This window comes from Rattus norvegicus, chromosome 8 (genome assembly GCF_036323735.1).
Source record: "Rattus norvegicus strain BN/NHsdMcwi chromosome 8, GRCr8, whole genome shotgun sequence".
Lineage (NCBI taxonomy): Eukaryota > Metazoa > Chordata > Mammalia > Rodentia > Muridae > Rattus > Rattus norvegicus.
Genome location: NC_086026.1, coordinates 62,408,789 through 62,426,164, shown reverse-complemented (window position 1 = coordinate 62,426,164; position 17,376 = coordinate 62,408,789). Strand labels below are relative to the sequence as shown.

General features: G+C 38.6%; 1 protein-coding gene across 1 annotated transcript in view; it reads left to right on the top strand.

The window, feature by feature from the left end:
• Positions 1–17,376, top strand: part of Ddx10 (DEAD-box helicase 10) — a 154,710-nt gene that overhangs the window by 113,421 nt on the left and 23,913 nt on the right. The window contains exon 16 of the mRNA NM_001106820.1: positions 1,367–1,423. Coding sequence (NP_001100290.1) covers positions 1,367–1,423 — 57 coding nt within the window. The remainder of the gene's footprint in view (positions 1–1,366; positions 1,424–17,376) is intronic.

The following is a 17,376-nucleotide window of genomic DNA, read 5'->3' as shown; positions in this document are numbered from 1 at the left end:
ATGTTCTTTTATAATTGTACAGTGGCCTTGCTAGTTATATTTTATGTGTGTGTTGGGGAGGTGAGAGAAGAAAAATGGTGATCAGTCACAGAAACAGAATAATGGGATGATAGGCATTAGGGTATGACACATCCCCAGCAGCCATTTGCATTCGAGGTTCTCTTAGTTGTTGTAGAGTCTAGTTTTATAGGTTCTCCTTTTCTAGTAGATTTCATCTGCTATGCAACCAGAAGCTGTTTAAAACTGCATCTAAAAGTTTCATCAACTCCTTTTTGGAATTAGTTAGTATTTATTATCTACCTAGACTAGCATTTTGGTTTCCTTTTTATCATAAATTATTCTATAAGTCTTGTCAAGGTAAATGCTGAATTCCATTATCAGAATATGGATTAAGATTTTCTTTTTAACTAGAAGAAAGTCATGAATGATAGAACAGGACACAGATGAAAAAGTACCCAGCATAGAGGCAGTTCACTTCCACGTTGACACTGGACTTCACGTTAGTGACACATGATAGAATTCTCTCCATACCACATGGAGGGAGAACCACACTTTTACCCTGACTTAGCCATTTACCCAGTTACAAACTGTAAGGACTCACCTACAAATTAGGGTTGAGAATAGACTCTTTGGTTTTTGGAGAAGATTGTGCTACTTTTGTAAGTTTAAAAATGACATTCTTTTTCACTTAAGTGAATCATTTTGTCTTGAATTTTAATACTGTATGCTTTCCCCCCATATTTTTAAATCTATTTTGTGATCAGTGGAAAACTGATGGTGACATTTTAAAGCAATTTAATAAAGTATCATGTTTCAGAAGAGTGACCCTTTATTTTGAATAATTTGAATATTTGAATATTTTGAATAAATATATTCCTAAGAACCAAAGATGAGAATTTTTTTTATTTTGTAATTTCTGTTCAGACTGAGGACAAGAGAAACAATCATGGTTGTATTTTTCCTTCCTTTTTTATTCTAGTAGATGACATTGATTGTGTACTAGTTACATATTAGATATTGTACTTATAACCTATATATAATATTTATTATTAATACATGTTGCTATTCCTTTTAGACTGAGCAAGAAATTGTAAGTAACTAAAGAATGTTTAGTATGTGGTTATGGAATTGAGACCTGATTCCAGATTTGTCCTGGTTTCAGTCATTAAGAGTCGTTGCCAGGTGACGGAGGTTCAGAGTTTGAGGCCAGCCTGGTCTACAGAGCGAGTTCCAGGAGAAACTGTGTCTAAAAACAATGTCAGACTAGTCTTATAGTATTTCATTTACAAAGTAAAACTGAAGAGTGTGTACTGCTGTCTACTGTCTAGAAGTTTCCATGCATCTAATTCATCTTTTCTTCCTGTAGGAAAGACGCTTAAAAGAGAGAGAGGCCAGAAGAGAAGCCAACAAAAGACAAGCAAAGGTGAGGAGGGATGTACGTGTGGTGTGCATCTTCAAATCTATAGTCTTTTGTTCTTTATAAAAAATAGGTCTATTAAGGTATTTGACAGAGAACTTTATATAAAATAAAGATAATCTTTTGTACTATTGAAATTGATTTAAATCTGTATTTTTCCCATATACACGTACTTCTTGTGTTTATTCTTTTATACCAGGGCATTCTGGATTTGAGCCCTTGTTGTCTAGTCTTTGTCATTCATTTCCTTTATAAAGGGCTAAAAATTCTAAGCTAGCTTGCAATCTGGACTTTACCTGACCCTTCTGACCCCCTTTTCTATTAAATACAGAAGACAATTGACTTTTTGGGCCAAATGAAGGATTTGCATACTTGTCATTTTTAGACTAGAAATATGGCTTATTTGTACTCATTTTTTTTTTTCTTGGCAATTAGCAAAGGTCTGGCTCCCTTGAACAAGCTCGCATGTTCTTTTCTCCCTCACCCCTATGCTAACCATGGCACTTAGTCAGAGATGGTAACTGTGCTGTATTTTTACTCTATAGTGTAAAGGGAAAGGACTGCTAACATTCACTGTTAAATAGCACTGTCTTTAAACGTGTATGAAAAACAGGCCAGAAAGTACAGCCTGACTGCTAAGGATTCTGCATATGTTTAATATGCAAGCTTGGAGTGTTGTGGCCTGGGAATTTGGGTCATAGGAACTGTGGTGGATAAATAGAAGTCTAAGAAGACGATCTTAACCTTAATGAAAATAGCTGATGTTTATGGGTATTTGATGTTCAGCATTACCATAAGCCCATTTTGTTTTACTAATAGGCTCTCATTTCTAGATAGGAAATGTCATGTTACTACATTTCTTTTGTGCTTTTACACTTGTATGTGTAGTTTTCCTTTGTAAATGTGGGTCCCTTATCTACAGAGTCATCCATCTACAGACCAGAATTGTAGTTAAGCCTACATTTGTAATGAACATGTACATTTCCTTGCATTGATTTGTAAAGAAGATTTTATTTTTAATTGTGTGTTCTTGTTTGTGGCTGTGTGGGAATGTGTGTATGACTGCAGCAGGTACCTGTGGACATCAGGTGTCCCTGGAGTTGGAGCTATAAGTGTTGTGAGCCGCATGATGATGCGGGTGCTGATTTGGGTCTTCTGGGAAAGTACCAAGTGCTCCTAACCATGGAGATGCCTCTTCCAGCCTTCTTTGCCATTATTATTATTTTTAAAAAGAATTTAACAATTGAATACAACTTAACATATACAGGGTATTATAATTCCAGTACAGGAACTTGAGCATCTTCAGATTTGGGTGTTGAGGGTAGATAAGAAACTTGTCTTGGAACCAGCTTCCTTGAGTCTTGAGGAAAGACTATTTACTCTACTTTAATTTTTATATTTATTGGTGCTTTGTTCTTAGTCTTTCATAATGGTTTGAATTGTAAGAAATTATTCTCACTTACTGGACTAATTCTGGATTCCTTTTCTTTAACTTCTATAGATGGATGTCTGTGTTTAGTTTTGATCCTCTTTCTGTTGGGGAAGTCACCTTATGGCCCAGTGTTAAGTTTGTCCAATAGAACTGATCATGAATGTCAGCTCATTGATGAAAACTTCCCTCCTCTCCTCTCCCTTTTCATGTTTTTTTTTTCTGTGTGTCTGTTTTATGACATCCAGTAGAGGACTTCCTTGTCAGGGGAAGGTCTTGTAACTGTGTAGCCACGAAGGAGCATGCTGAGAATAAATGGGGGTTGGGGGGAGGTGCTGTGCTAATGATAAGGTTGTTTTGCTCATCTAGGACCTTTAATAGATGAGACTTTGTCTTGTAGTTGCTGAGCATAGTTGAGAAACCTCCATATCACAGCCCCTTTCTGGGCGTACAGAGATGAGAGCTGCCTCCTTTGAGAGGTGTTACTGTGGGCAGAGTGGCCAGTTTTTAACCAGTTCCCTGACATTCCCAGTATACTGAGGTAAAATGAAAACCTAGTGAATTTCTCAGAAGCTTGGTAAATACTATTTTGTTAAAGTTTATATCTTTGGTCTGTTGAAAGAAATTATGAGGTTGAAACTTTCATGATGATTTACTGAGTACCCAAGATTTATTGGTTTGGGAGATACAGGTTCCTAAAATCATTATCTTACCTGTCTGTGTGTCTGTCATCTATCTATCACTTATTTGTTTAATTGTGTTAATTGTGTGTGTGTGTGAGCGTGCTTGTGTGCACATTACAGTGCACATGTATAGATCAGAGGACAACTTGCTGGAGTCCTCTCCTTCCACCATATGGGTCCTGGGATTAAATAGGTTTTCAGGCTCGGTGTCAAACACACTTACCCATTGAGCATTTTACTGGCCCAAAATACAAATCTTTTAGTTATGAAAACTTTCTAAAGTAAAGAAAGAAAGTGGACAGGAGGACTGCTTATTTTTCAGCTAACAAAATGAAATATAGATTTTATAATGATCAACAGAGTACATTGGTTTTGGAGTTAAGAGAAGTTGTTAGTCTTTGAAATATAGCTCATTATTTAGTTCTCATTATTTAGCTAGGTTTCCTGAGGCGCTGGCTATTGGTCACACGTGCTGATTATAAGAGTTGATGGCTGGAAGGAGTTTTGCAGTTATGTAAAGAAAGAAACAACAGTGCAAAACTTGAGATACATGCTTAGACTGGTCAGGGCTCCCATAACATTGAAAAGAAGGAGGATTTATTAAGCACAAGTATATTGCTGATGAAATAGAATATTGCTAATAAGGGAACAAAGAGAACAGCTTAGAAGAATGGAAACACTGAAAAGTGACATATTGAAATTTAAAACAATTCATATATTGTGAGGCTGGAGTTCTATACTCATAAATCTATCTAGCTTAGATGCTTAATTTACTTTGACAATAATTGTCTTAAGAAGAGGTTACCCAGCAGATAAAGGCAAGTAAAAGAAGGAAATAGAAGAGAAATGAAATTATTATGGAAGAAAAATAAAAGCAGTAAAAGACGAAAAAAAAAGAAAAATATTTACTAAGAGCGCGAAAGTGAATGCAAAAGTAGGTTCAGCTCAGACAGAAAATACACAGGGAAAAGCATTCCCACACTTGTTTACTGGGAACACATTGCATCAACTGATAGTAAGGGACCTTCATTTGATGAGCCTGGGCCTGAACTCAAGCCTATGCAGTCACAAATCTGTCTTTCATTGCTACAGAACATGGAGACCTTGAAGCTGCAGCCATCTGCTTTATACCCACAGTGCTATGCTACTCCAGCAAAGCGATTAATGCTTGGGAGTCTTGAAAGTATGACAAAAGGCCCTGAATCTCCACGTACGTCAGTGGTGGTTGTTGCTTCCTCCATTCCCAGCACAGCTGGGAAAACTCCTCATCCTCAACAGTAGCTTCCCTAGGGATTATGAGCTGGGGAGTTTTAGAAGGGTGAATTACAAAGCTCAGGTCCAAGTGGATCAAGGACCTCCACATAAAACCAGATACACTCAAACTAATAGAAAAAGTGGGAAACAACCTCGAACACATGGGCACTAGGGAAAATTTCCTGAATAGGACACCATTGACTTTTGCTCTAAGATAAAGATTCAACAAATGGGACCTCATAAAACTGCAAAGCAGTTTTCTGTAAGGCAAAGGACACTGTCAATAGGACAAAACAGCAACCAACGGATTGGGAAAAGATCTTTACCAATCCTACATCTGATAGAGGGCTAATATCCAAAATATACAAAGAACTCAAGAAGTTAAACTCCAGAGAATCAAATAACCCTATTAAAAAATGGGGTACAGAGCTGAACAGCCTTAATGTATAATAGCCAGAAGCTGGAAAGAACCCAGATGCCCTTCAACAGAGGAATGGATACAGAAAATGTGGTACATTACACAATGGAATACTACTCAGCTATTAAAAAGAGTGATTTCATGAAATTCACAGGCAAATGGATGGAACTAGAAAATATTATCCTGAGTGAGGTAACCCAATCAAAAAAGAGCACACATGGCTTGATAAGTGGATATTAGCTTAAAAGTTCGGAATACTCAAGATATAATTCACAGACCACATGAAGCTCAAGAAGAAAGAAGACCAAAGTGTCGATGCTTTAATCCTTCTTAGAAGGGGGAACAAAATACTCATAGGGAGGTAGAGGGTGGGAGGGACTTGGTGGGGGCAGGCAGGATCAGGTGTGGGAAGAGATGGGATGGTATACAGAGGATCAGGAATTTGAACAGAAGTGTCTAGCAATGGGGGATGAGGAACTGGGAGTAATCACCAGCAAGTCCCAAATGCCAGGAAAGCAAGAGGCTCCCTGGACCCAACAGGGATGAAATTAGCTGAAATGCCCAACAAAGGGGAGGGAGAACCTGTAGAGATCATATCCAGAGGTTAGGCAAAGCCCCTAGTTGGGGGATAGAGCCACCCACTCATCTCCAAATTTTTAATCCATAATGGCTCCTGTCTAAAGGAAATACAAGGACAAAGTGTGGAGCAGAGACTGAAGGAAAGGCCCTCCAGAGACTGCCTTACCTGGGGATCCATCCCATATACAGACACCAAATCCAGACACTATTGCAGATATCACGAAGTACATGCTGACAGGAGCCTGATATAGTTGTCTCCTGAGAGGCTTTGCCAGAGCCTGACAAATACAGAAGCGGATACTTGCAGCTAACCATTGAGCTGAGAACAGGGTCTCCATTGGAGGAGTTAGAGAAAGGACTGAAGGAGCTGAAGGGGTTTGCAGCCTCATAAAAAGAACAACAATATCAACCAATCAGAGCCCCCGGAGCTCCCAGGGACTAAACCACCATCCCATAAGTACTCAGGGGTGGACCTATGGCTCCAGGCTCATATGTAGCAGAGGATGGCCTTGTTGGGCATCAGTGGGAGGAGAGGCCCTTGGTCTTGTGAACGCTCGATGCCCCAGTGTAGGGGAATGCCAGGGTAGGGAGATGGGAGTGGGTGAGTGGGTTAGCACCCTCATAGAGACGGGGGAAGGAGGGTGGGATAGGGGTTTTCTGGAGGGGAAACCAAGAAAGGGGATAGCAGTTGGAATGTAAATAAAGAAAATATCTTTTTTTTTTTTTTTTTTTTTTTTTTTTTTGGAAAAAAAAAAGGGCGAGTTAACCTGTCTATCCCTTATCCTGCAAAGCTAAGTGTGACCACCAGAGGCCCCTGCCATACAAGGGAAATTACTAATGTGAAAAAGGTCCGACTGACATTATAATAAATGCAAACTCCAGCATATACTATAGAAGAGTCTGCATCCTACTTAGGCTTCTATTGCTGTGGTGAAAACCATCACCAAAAGCAACTTGTGCAGGAATGGGTTTATTTCAGCTTAGAGTTGTAGGGCATTTGGAGGGAACTCATGGCAGAAACTCAAGCAGGCTCTGAAGACACTGCTTCCTGTTTTACTCCTAAGGGCCTGCTCAACCTGATTTCTTTCTTTCTTTTTTTTCTTTTTTTTTTAAAGTATAGAATAGAGTTTATTCAGGGCATGGGGAGGGGAGTTAAGAGGGTAGTAGAGGGTAGTAGGGCAGAGAGAGAGAGACAGAGACAGAGACAGACAGACAGATAGACAGACAGAGACAGAGAGGCAGAAGGAGAGGGAGAAGGAGGGGAGAGGGGAAAGAGGAAATAGAGAGAAATAGAAGAGTAGAGGCCGGCCATGAGCATGTGGAGAGAAGGGGGGAGGGGAATGGGATGAGAAGGGACAAAGGGGCAAGAGGGTAAGAGCAAGAGAGCTCAACCTGATTTCTTATGCAGCCCAGGACCATCTAGCAGGGGCTGCACTGCCCTCTCATACACCCCACAAATTTGCCAACAGGCCAGTCTTGTAGAGGCCTTTTCCTCAATGAAGATCTCTTCTTTTCAGCTATCTAGATCTGACAGGTTGACACAAGCCAACCAACAGAACTGGCAAATTTAAATTTAGCCCCCACTATTCATATGATTGGCAGTTTCTAATTTTGATGAACCCATAAAGAAGCTTCTTTAAAATGTAATCTTTCTGTGTGGTGGTTTTCTGTTATGCTTCCCTTTTTTTTTCTTTTAAATTGGATTTTTTTTATTAACATTTCAAATGTTACCCCCTTTCCTTAGTTTTCCTTTCCATTATATGGGATGGATCCCCAGGTGTGGCAGTCTCTGGATGGCCTTTCCTTCAGTCTCTGCTCCACACTTTGTCCCATAAGCCATTATGGATTAAAAATTTGGAGATGAGTGGGTGGCCCCATCCCCCAACTGGGGGCCTTTCTTAAGCTCTGGATACGGCCTCTACAGGTTTTCCTTCCCCATTGTTGGGCATTTCAGCTAATTTCATCCCTGTTGGGTCCAGGGAGCCTCTTGCTTTTCTGGCATCTGGGACTTGCTGGTGGCTACCCCCAGTTCCCCATTCCCCACTGCTGCACACTTCTGTTCAAATTCCTGACCCTCTGTACTTTTGTTTTCTATTTTTTTCCATACAAGGTGTTAAAGCAGTTCATTTAGAAATCAAAGGACTCATTTAGGGCAGTTGCTATTAGTCAGTGTAATGAGGTATTTCTTGCTTCCCCAAAGGACAAAACTCTTTTACTGTATCACATGTAAAATTTTTGTTTTCCTTCAAGAGTAGTCTGCTCAGTAAGTTTCCCAAAGAGATAAATGTGGTTGGAAATGCCCTTAATCTCAGACAGGTTCTGCCTTATCTCTTTAAAGCGGGAAGAGTCAATAGGAAATAAAAACAGATAGAGGAGTACAGCTGACAAAGCATAGTAAGCTTTGCACTGATTATTAAAACGTGTCCTTGGCTTTGGAGGTGGGTCATGGGCAAAGCGATGTTCTGTTTTTAAGAATCTGTGGTGTCTACTGCCTCTTGTGTTAGTGGTTAGGTTTTGTGAATATGGAGACTTCTGAGGATTTTTTTTTCTTTGTTATGCGTGGCTATAGAGTTACAGAGCTGCTCTGTTGTTTCTTCCTTTAAAGCCTAAAGACTTTAGTGGAGAGCAGCATGCGCTACTGCTCCAAAGAAGCTAAAGTCAGTTACTAGAAGAATTTCTCTCTCCAGGTAATCACATGACTAAAATACCACCAAGGAGAATTTTTTTTTTTCTCTCTGACATGGTTTTTGTTTGTTAGATTTTTTTTTTTTTTTTGGGCTGTCTAATGAATTATAGGTAAAAATACTTGGAAACTAAAATTTTGTTGCCATTGTTATTGTTATCAACAATAAGTGATTTATCTTTGCTATATTTTCTTGCTTTGAGGAAAAAATATTGCCAGGTATCTATAATATTTCATGCAGAAAGATTTTCCTTTCAATTTTTTTTTTATTATTGACATATTATAGGATTGGACGATTTCTTGACTTGAAGACAACTCTTGAATTTGTTATTTTTATGGTGTATGGTGTAGCCGTTCTACACAGCATCTGGCATGCTAGCCTTTCAGAATGCTTTCCTCAAGGTTATCTTAAGCAGTAAGTTATGAGAGAAGTGGAGGCATTGTAACCATCCGACTGCTGAAAGAAGCTGGACTCAGACAATCAACTGATCTGGGTCAGGTCATGTCTAACCAGTGCAGTGAAAGCATCCTCAGTGTTCTGTCGTAGGCTCCAGAACGGTCTTTTGGCCTTATTTAGGAGTCTTTTGTCTCTTGAGATTTTACTCTTAACAAATCCTACTTGTATTGCCTTGGCAGTATGGAGGGTGTTTAAGAGGGATTAGTAGAATGAGTTTAATCTGAATTTATCTCTAGTTCCTCTTCTAAACCCTTGAAGATGTGTACGCATGTGAATTCTTCCCCCTCACTCTAGTTCCCTGAGGTTTACTTTTTCTTCTTAATGCAAGCATTTTGGAGAAATGTTGGTAGTTTGCTGTAGTGAATATTTGGCTGTGCAGTGTGCCATACTTCTGGTCTAGGTATTTAACCAAAGAAATGCATAAATGCTTATGCCAAAAACTGTTCACGTAACAACACTAGTTATGATCATCAAACATCGGAAATTAACCAAATTATAGAGTAAATATATTGTAGTATAGCCATACATTATAATATTATCTGTCTGTCATTGCTATATAGTATAACAGGAACAAATTTCACAAATAAAAATTGAGCAAAATAAGACAGGTAAAGACTTAATGTATAATACTCTATGTAAGTTCTTTCTCAAAGCAAAACTAGCATTTAGGGTTAGAGTTAGGATACAGGACTGATTTTAGGGGTGGGGTATTACCACTGAGAAGGCAGATGGTTTCCACGGGAGATTTCTAGGGAGTCTGAGTTCTGATTCCTGATTTGGTTGGTTATGTGGTTGTGACCTCTTATTAGACTGTGTGCTTGTATTTTGTGCACGTTCTTAAATATATAAGTGTATACTCATTGCCTTGGCGGAATACCTGACCAGGGCACTTTAGGAAGGAAGTCTTTATTCTGACTCGTGGTTTGAGAAAGAAGCCAAAATAGCAGGAGCTGGAGGCAGCCGCTCACACGTCATCCTTCTTCAGTCGAGAAGCGGATGGAATGGCCATCCTTAGCCTGGTCTCCGCTTTGTTCCGTCGGAGTCTAGCTCGGTGTTTGGTACCACACATCTAGGGTAGGTTTTCTTTCTTCAGCCGACCTTATCCAGAGAACTTCTTATCGATACGCCCAGAAATTCATCTTCATGTGATAACAGGAGGAACACCACACTCAGCAAGCTTCAGCTAGCATTGCTTATTGAAAATGAAGAGGTAGGTTAGATTTCAGAGAGTGCTGTCAGCTCAGTGTTTAAGTTTGGATTCTCAAATGTAAGATATTGTGATTGACTTTCATAAGCAATAAGAACTGTAACCCCTAAAAAGTAGCTTAAATGCCGGCTCTGAAAGTTAATTTATATTATTCATATATATAATTTTAAGATCCCCATGTTCCAAGAAATGTAATGATTCATCTCCTAAAATTTATATGTTTCTCTCAAATAAGAAAATGAATAGTTCTGGTGGTTCTGTAGCTTGGAAAATATTACAAAATAGTATATACAAGACTTTAAATTCCCTTATCAAAATCATAGTACTTATCTGTTTTGGGCTGGAAGATGATTACTCGTAGGTTTAGTATTGACTGTTTACTTTACCCATCTTGATCTGGCCTAAGTGCATCACTTTCCCATATTACAGGCATATTATAGTTCCTTTTACTCACAAAGACATCATTTTTGTTTTTACATTGGAAATATACACTTTCAAGTCCCTCCATTTGTTTATATTAATTCAACTGTCTTTGGAAGCCAGAAAGTATATTCCAAGAAGACTTGAGCTTCACTGAGTAAAAAAAAAAAAAAAAAAAAAAAAACCTAAACAAACCATGGTTGGTATATAAGTTGTAAACATGACTACTATTGAACTTTTGTTTCCTAAAGTCCACTTACCCTTAAATGTTTTGCCCTTCTCCGTACAACTGCTACTTGGTGTTTTATAGTGCTCCTTGAGAAAAACAAAATGAAGGAAGAAAAAGAACAAATAGTCCCTAAGCAACAGTGGATACATTAGAATGGATGAAAACATCCATGCTGTGAATTCTTCTCCATTGTAATTATCTGATAATAGGTTAGGGGGTCTCCCTTTAATCAGTAACTGCCAAGCTCTTGAGTTGCTCTCAGAACAAGGGGTTTGGAAGTTCATTTCTGGCCCAGAAGTTTTGTAGACCAGGACATATCTTCTAAACTCTAGTTTCTTCTTCTGTGATAACAGCAGCGATGTACCCTGCATTGTCAGCCTTTCAGAGCTACTATGAGGATTATACATCTCTGTAGTGAGCCGTGATCACTTTCAAAGATGCAAATTATTGCTGTTACATGCGTCCTTTAAGGTAAATTTACCTTGAGATACCTAGGATTAGTGAAATCCAGAGTATGTTGTCACTTAGTAGCTGAAAGTTAGATCTAGCACTTCCTTCCTTTGTCTCTCCCATCTAAGTATTTGGGTGGAAGGAGCTTACATGCATTTATACAGTACGCATAATTAAGATACTACAACCGCTCCACTTAGAGTTAGTATGTCTAAGGTCTGACATTCTGATCTCTTGTTTTGATGCTGGCAGAGGTCACTGTGGCACTGAACAAATCTACAGTGACTCCAGTGTTCTGGACTAGATATCTTACAGCCTCCCTTTCAGGTTTACAGTTCCAGTTTATTTCTTATCTACGAGGTAATAATGTTCTTGCAAACTTTTCTATATAACATTTGTAGATGTGTGGGTTTATTCTATATAACATTTCCAACAGTAGTTAGACTGTAAGAAAACTCTAATCATCACAGAGCATTTATTTGGCTTTATTAGAGTTTTTAGAGAACATGTTTTTGAGAATACATAATATGTTAAATTTTACTGGCACGCAAAAGGGTAACAGGAGACCTAGCTAAATAATTTAATGAATAATAGAGGGTATTCAATACCAAGAGGTGGGAAGATCCTAGAAGGACTCATTGTTTTGCTCTCTAGGTCTTGAAGTACCTATCATGTGTTAGTCCTGATAAACTGCTCTTGAGTAACTCAGTGTAATGACAGAAATTTGCCATTCTGAGCCTGGCTTATTTCACTTGACATGACGATCTCTAGTTTCATTCATTTTTGCAGGTGGCATAATGTTATACTTTTATAGGTGGATAAACTTTGATTATTTATATCACATTTCTTTACCTACTTATTTATTTATTTAATTTTAATTTAATGTATGTGAGTACACTGTAGCTGTCTTCAGACACACCAGAAGAGGGCATCAGATCCCATTACATGATTGTGAGCCACCATGTGGTTGCTGGGAATTGAACTCAGGACCTCTAGAAGAGCAGTCAGTGCTCTTAATTGTTGAGCCATCTCTCCAGCTCCTCTACTTATTTATTAATGGATACTTAGATTAATTCTGTAACTTAGTTGTTAAAAATAATGCGTATATAAACATAGATCACACAATTATCTCTATTTTACATTGACCTAGATCCCTTGGGTTATGTATATCCAGGTGTGATATGGTCCCGGGAATTTATGACCATGTGAACATTAAAAGTGAAAAACACTTTCCCATTTCAGTCCTTTCTAGTGAATGAGCTCAATTCTGGAAGCACTTTTTTTTTTCATTGTGTAATGTTCAAATCTAATATTTAAATGTCAGAGGAATCTTTTAGAATAACACATATTTGATATTTTTGAACCTTCCTGAAACTTGACATATTTCATCACATATTTTTACTGAGAAATTTTTTATTAGTATTTGTTTTGTTTGGTGGGGGAGGGGGGCCTGGTACCCTTCTGAAGGTTACTTAATATATAAACATTGCCCTAAATTTGAACAGACTGTGAGTCGTCAATATGGATATCAAAAAGAAAACTAAAAAAATGTGTTTTTAAATGTATTTCACCCTCAGATCACAAAATCTCAATTTTGTTCTTGCTTGATATTCTGTGATTTTACCAAAAGATTTTTTTGTATTAAGAAAAGTTCAGTAGTTATTCTAGTTTCTAAAATTATGCTTTTTATGAGGTATGCTAAACCTATTAAAATATTTTTACAGGCGTTTTGACAGTTAATATTTTTACTTTCATTATAGAGAATTCTGGTAAAATGTGGATATATACTAGAAGGCTGAAATTTAAGAATTTGTATGATCATTTATGCATTTTTCCCTACCTAGAAAACTGGGAATAATTTTCAGTATTTGCACATATACATAATTGTATCAAATTCATATAGTTCTATTTTAGTAAATTATATAAACTAATAAACATGTATCTAACAGGGTACCTTACATTTCAAAACTATGTCATAGCTTTGTCACTTATGAATGTGTTGAGCTAGAATCATAGCTGCCATAGGGTCCCTGTGGCTTCTTGACCACCTGTTTGACACATCGACTAGATTCCTTTGACAACTATATTTGTCTAGGCACTTGTCTATTTGACCTCTCTATTTGGGTTTAAGTGAGAATCTCAGTGTATTTAAATGCAAGCTTCATGTTTTTGTGCCCCAAATATGTTATTGCCATGATCTTCCTTATCCTCGGGAATGATGCTCCATCCTTCCATTAGCCGAACAGAAGTCTTCAAAACACTGTGACTTTTGTTTGTACTCTCCAGAGCTTATCAGAAAGTGCTATTTATTTTACCTTAATAATGGGAAATTTGCTATAGCTCAGATATGTCTGAAGTTATTATTCATTAATAGTGATATAACATGGTTAGGGTTTTTTTATACTTTATTTCTTTTAATCACATTTTTAATTTATTTTCCAAATGTTTTCCCTCTTCCCAGACCCTCCTACAAGAGTTCTTCACCTCATTCCCTCTTCCGTTTGATTTTGAAAGGGTTCTTTCCCATCCACCCCTCCCACCCTACCCCAACCACTCCCACCTCCCACCTTCTGCCTCCCCCGACCCTCTGCTTCCCCCTTTTGGGGCATCAAGTCTCTACAGGATTAGCCACATTCTGTCCCTCTAAACCCAGACAAGGCAGTCCTTACTCTATATGTGCTGGGAGCCACTGACCAGCGCGTGTGTTCTCTTTTGTGGCTTAGTCTCTGGGAGCTCCCATGGATCTGGGCTAGTTGATATTGTTGGTCTTACTATGGGGTTGTAGTCAACTCCTTCAGTCCTTCCCTTAACTCTTCCAAAGGGGTCCCTGACCTTAGTTTCAATGGTTGGCTGTGAGTATCTGCATCTGTATCAGCTGCTGGTAGAGCTTCTCAGAGGACAGCCATGCTGTGCTCCTGTCTGCAAAAGCATAGCATGGCATCAACAGGGTTTGAAGCCTGCCCATGGGATGATTCCAAGTTGAGCTGGTCACTGGGTGACCTTTCCTTCAGTCTCTGTTCCATTTTTGTCCCTGCATTTCTTTTAGACAGGAAAAATTCTGGGTCAAAAAATTTTTAAACTGAATGGGTGGCTCCACACCTCAAACTGGGGGGCCCTGTCTATCTACCAGAAATGGTCTTTTTGAGTTCCACCCCCTACTATTGGGCATTTTGGCTAAGGTCATCCCCATTGAGTTCTGGGAGCCTCTCACATCCCGGGTCTCTGGGAATTTCTAAAGTCCTCCCCCCTTACCTCCCACTCCCTGCAGCTACATATTTCCATTCATTGTCTTGGCCCTCTGGGCTTCTCTCTCATTCCTGAAGAGAAAGGGGGCAACCCTTTCTCTTTCCTCTCCCCTCTCCCTCCCAGCTCCCTCCCTCCCCTTGCCTCCTGTGATTATTTTCTTCCATGTTCTAAGTGGGATGGAAGCATACTCACTTGGGCCTTCCTTCTTGTTAAACTTCTTATGATGTGTGGGTTGTATCATGATATTCTCTACTTTTTGGTTAATACTAACTTATCAGTGAGTATGTAACATGCATGTCCTTTTGGGTCTGGGTTACCTCACTCAGGATGATATTTTCTAATTCCATCCATTTGCCTGCAAAATTCATGATATACTCACTTTTAATAGCTAAATAGTATTCCATTGTGTAAATGAACCACATTTTCAGTATTCATTCTTCGGTTGAGGGACATCTGGTTTGTTTCCAGCTTCTGGCTATTATGAATAAAGCTGCTGTGAAAAAGTGGAGCACGTGTCCTTGTAGTATGGTGGAGCATCTTTTGGATATAAGTCTAGGAGTGGTAGCTGGATCTTCAGGTAGAACTATTTCTAATTTTCTGAGGAACTGCCAGATTGATTTCCCAGTTTGCACTCCCGCCAGCAATGGAGGAATGTTCCCTTATTCCACATCCTTACCAGCATGAGCGGTCACCGGAGTTTTTGTTCTCAGCCACTCTTGACTGTTGTTGTTGTTGTTGTTGTTGTTGTTGTTGGTGGTGGTGGTGGTGGTGGTGGTGGTGGTGGTGGTGGTGGTGGTGGTGGTGGTGGTCTCATGAGATCCCTTTTTTTTTTTGATTGCTGGCCTTACCTTTTCACTTCCATATTCCTACTTAGGGTCTACCTGAGCCTCTGTGTTAAAACATAACCTCTTTTCTCTAGTACTTTCAGAGTATTTGGTCTAATGTTGTGATCATTTCCATTTAGAGATTTTTGTGAGGTAAAAGAGATAAAGATCTAGTTTTATTGTTCCACATGTTGATATGCAGATATCTCAACACCATTTTTGAATATGTCGTCATTTCTCCAAAGTATATTTTTTTACCTCTTTTCAGAAATTAGGTAGTTGGACTTACATATGGGTCCTGTATTCTATTATACTACTCTATATGTCTGCTTTTGTGCTAGTCATGTTGTCTTTATTGCTGTGGTTTAGTAAGATATCTTGGAATTGAGTATATTTCTCTTGCAATATTCTTTTTTTGCTAAAAAAAAAAAAAAAGAAAACCGACAAACAACATGCTCCTACTTAAAAATGTGTACATACTTCCTCATTGATTCTGATTCAGTAAACTTTTATATAACATGACCTTGTTTAACAATCCAAAATATAAATGTGTTTGTTTTTTATATTAAGTTGTAATCCATAGAGGACTCAAAACCCGTGATAATATTTGTAAAAAACTATGAGTAAATTAATATAGTTACAAACGGGATACCATGAGGATACTGAGTGAATCAAAGAGTTAAAAACACCAAGAAAGAAAAATGATATGTACGGGTTGTGCTTTAGGGGGGGCATGTTAAAGTTTAGTCTGACCTGGTAGATATGACAGCTTCCTTATTTCCTCAGACGTACACATCTGCTTAGTCAGCCTTCTCCTGATTGTCTTCATGGCTGGGACATTTCTACATGCAGTTTTCTTTCCATGTCTCTGTCTACTACTCAGTATTCAAAGGTCATCTGACTCATGCCCTGCCTTTCATGAAGACACCCCACATGCACCATCCTCCCAGGATGCCTCTTGAGCTCTTCTGACTCATGCTGGCTACCACGATTGCAAGACATTGTGCTCTTCATTACCCATCTCTTATGGTGACAGGAATTGCATTTTAGGCCAGCACTGCTCTGTGATCAACTTTATGTACTTAGAGAAATGTTTTAATCTTAAAATCTGGTAAGATGGCATATTCCTTCATTCTCCACCCCAGGACCTCTCCTGCAGGCCTTCAAGGATGCTTCGCAGGAGCTCCTCACAGGTATTTACATAATTGAGATTAGACTATAGTCAGTGAAATCAGAATGGTCTGACAGATTAAAGTCTCTGTGTGAAAAAATACTCAGAATCTTCCAGCATAGACTTCCTCAAGTTACGTATGGTCAGTAGGTAGCTTAACCACTTTCTCAAGAAAATGAAGACTTCTGCAAAATGTCAAAATGTTCCAGTTTTGTACTTTTAACCTCAAAGTGTAGTGTGAGGGAGTTCTCGTCATCGTGCCACACATAGTCCTAATGTTATATTCCATATTATAGTTTGAGACCCTCAAGGCGTCTTGAAAGTTATCTATTAAAACACACAGTTCCAATAAAACTGAGTATATAATCATACAGTGTTATAATAATTCATGCTTAGGATTATGGTGCTAGTCACTTGAATTTGGCAAATAGCGGGTGTGGAATCAGAAATCTCCCCAATACTTGGTGATAGGTCTCTAGGCAGAGAGAAAAGTGACCAGGACAATTTAAAAACAAAAACAAAACAAACAACAAAAAACAAAACAAAAGCCAACCAACCAGTGAAAACTACCCAAAACCTTGTAAAATAAGCAAACATGAGGGAAGGAGGGAGGGAGGGAGGGAGGGAGGGAGGGAGGGAGGGAAGGAGGGAAGGAGGGAGGGAGGGAGGAAGAAAGAAAAAAAAGGGGAATTTTATACAAATATATACAGTGGGTAAATTAGTTATGATTTTCAGATATGCACTTCAGATTGTGTTTCTCCTGTGTGAGCTAAACATTTTTTTTTTGGTTGTTATTTTGGTTTTTGTCTTGTTAAATGGAAAATTATCTTTATTGCACCCCTGTTCATAAAAGAATTATGGAAAAATGTCAAAGGAAGGATAGAAAAATTTAGCACGTAGTCATCATTG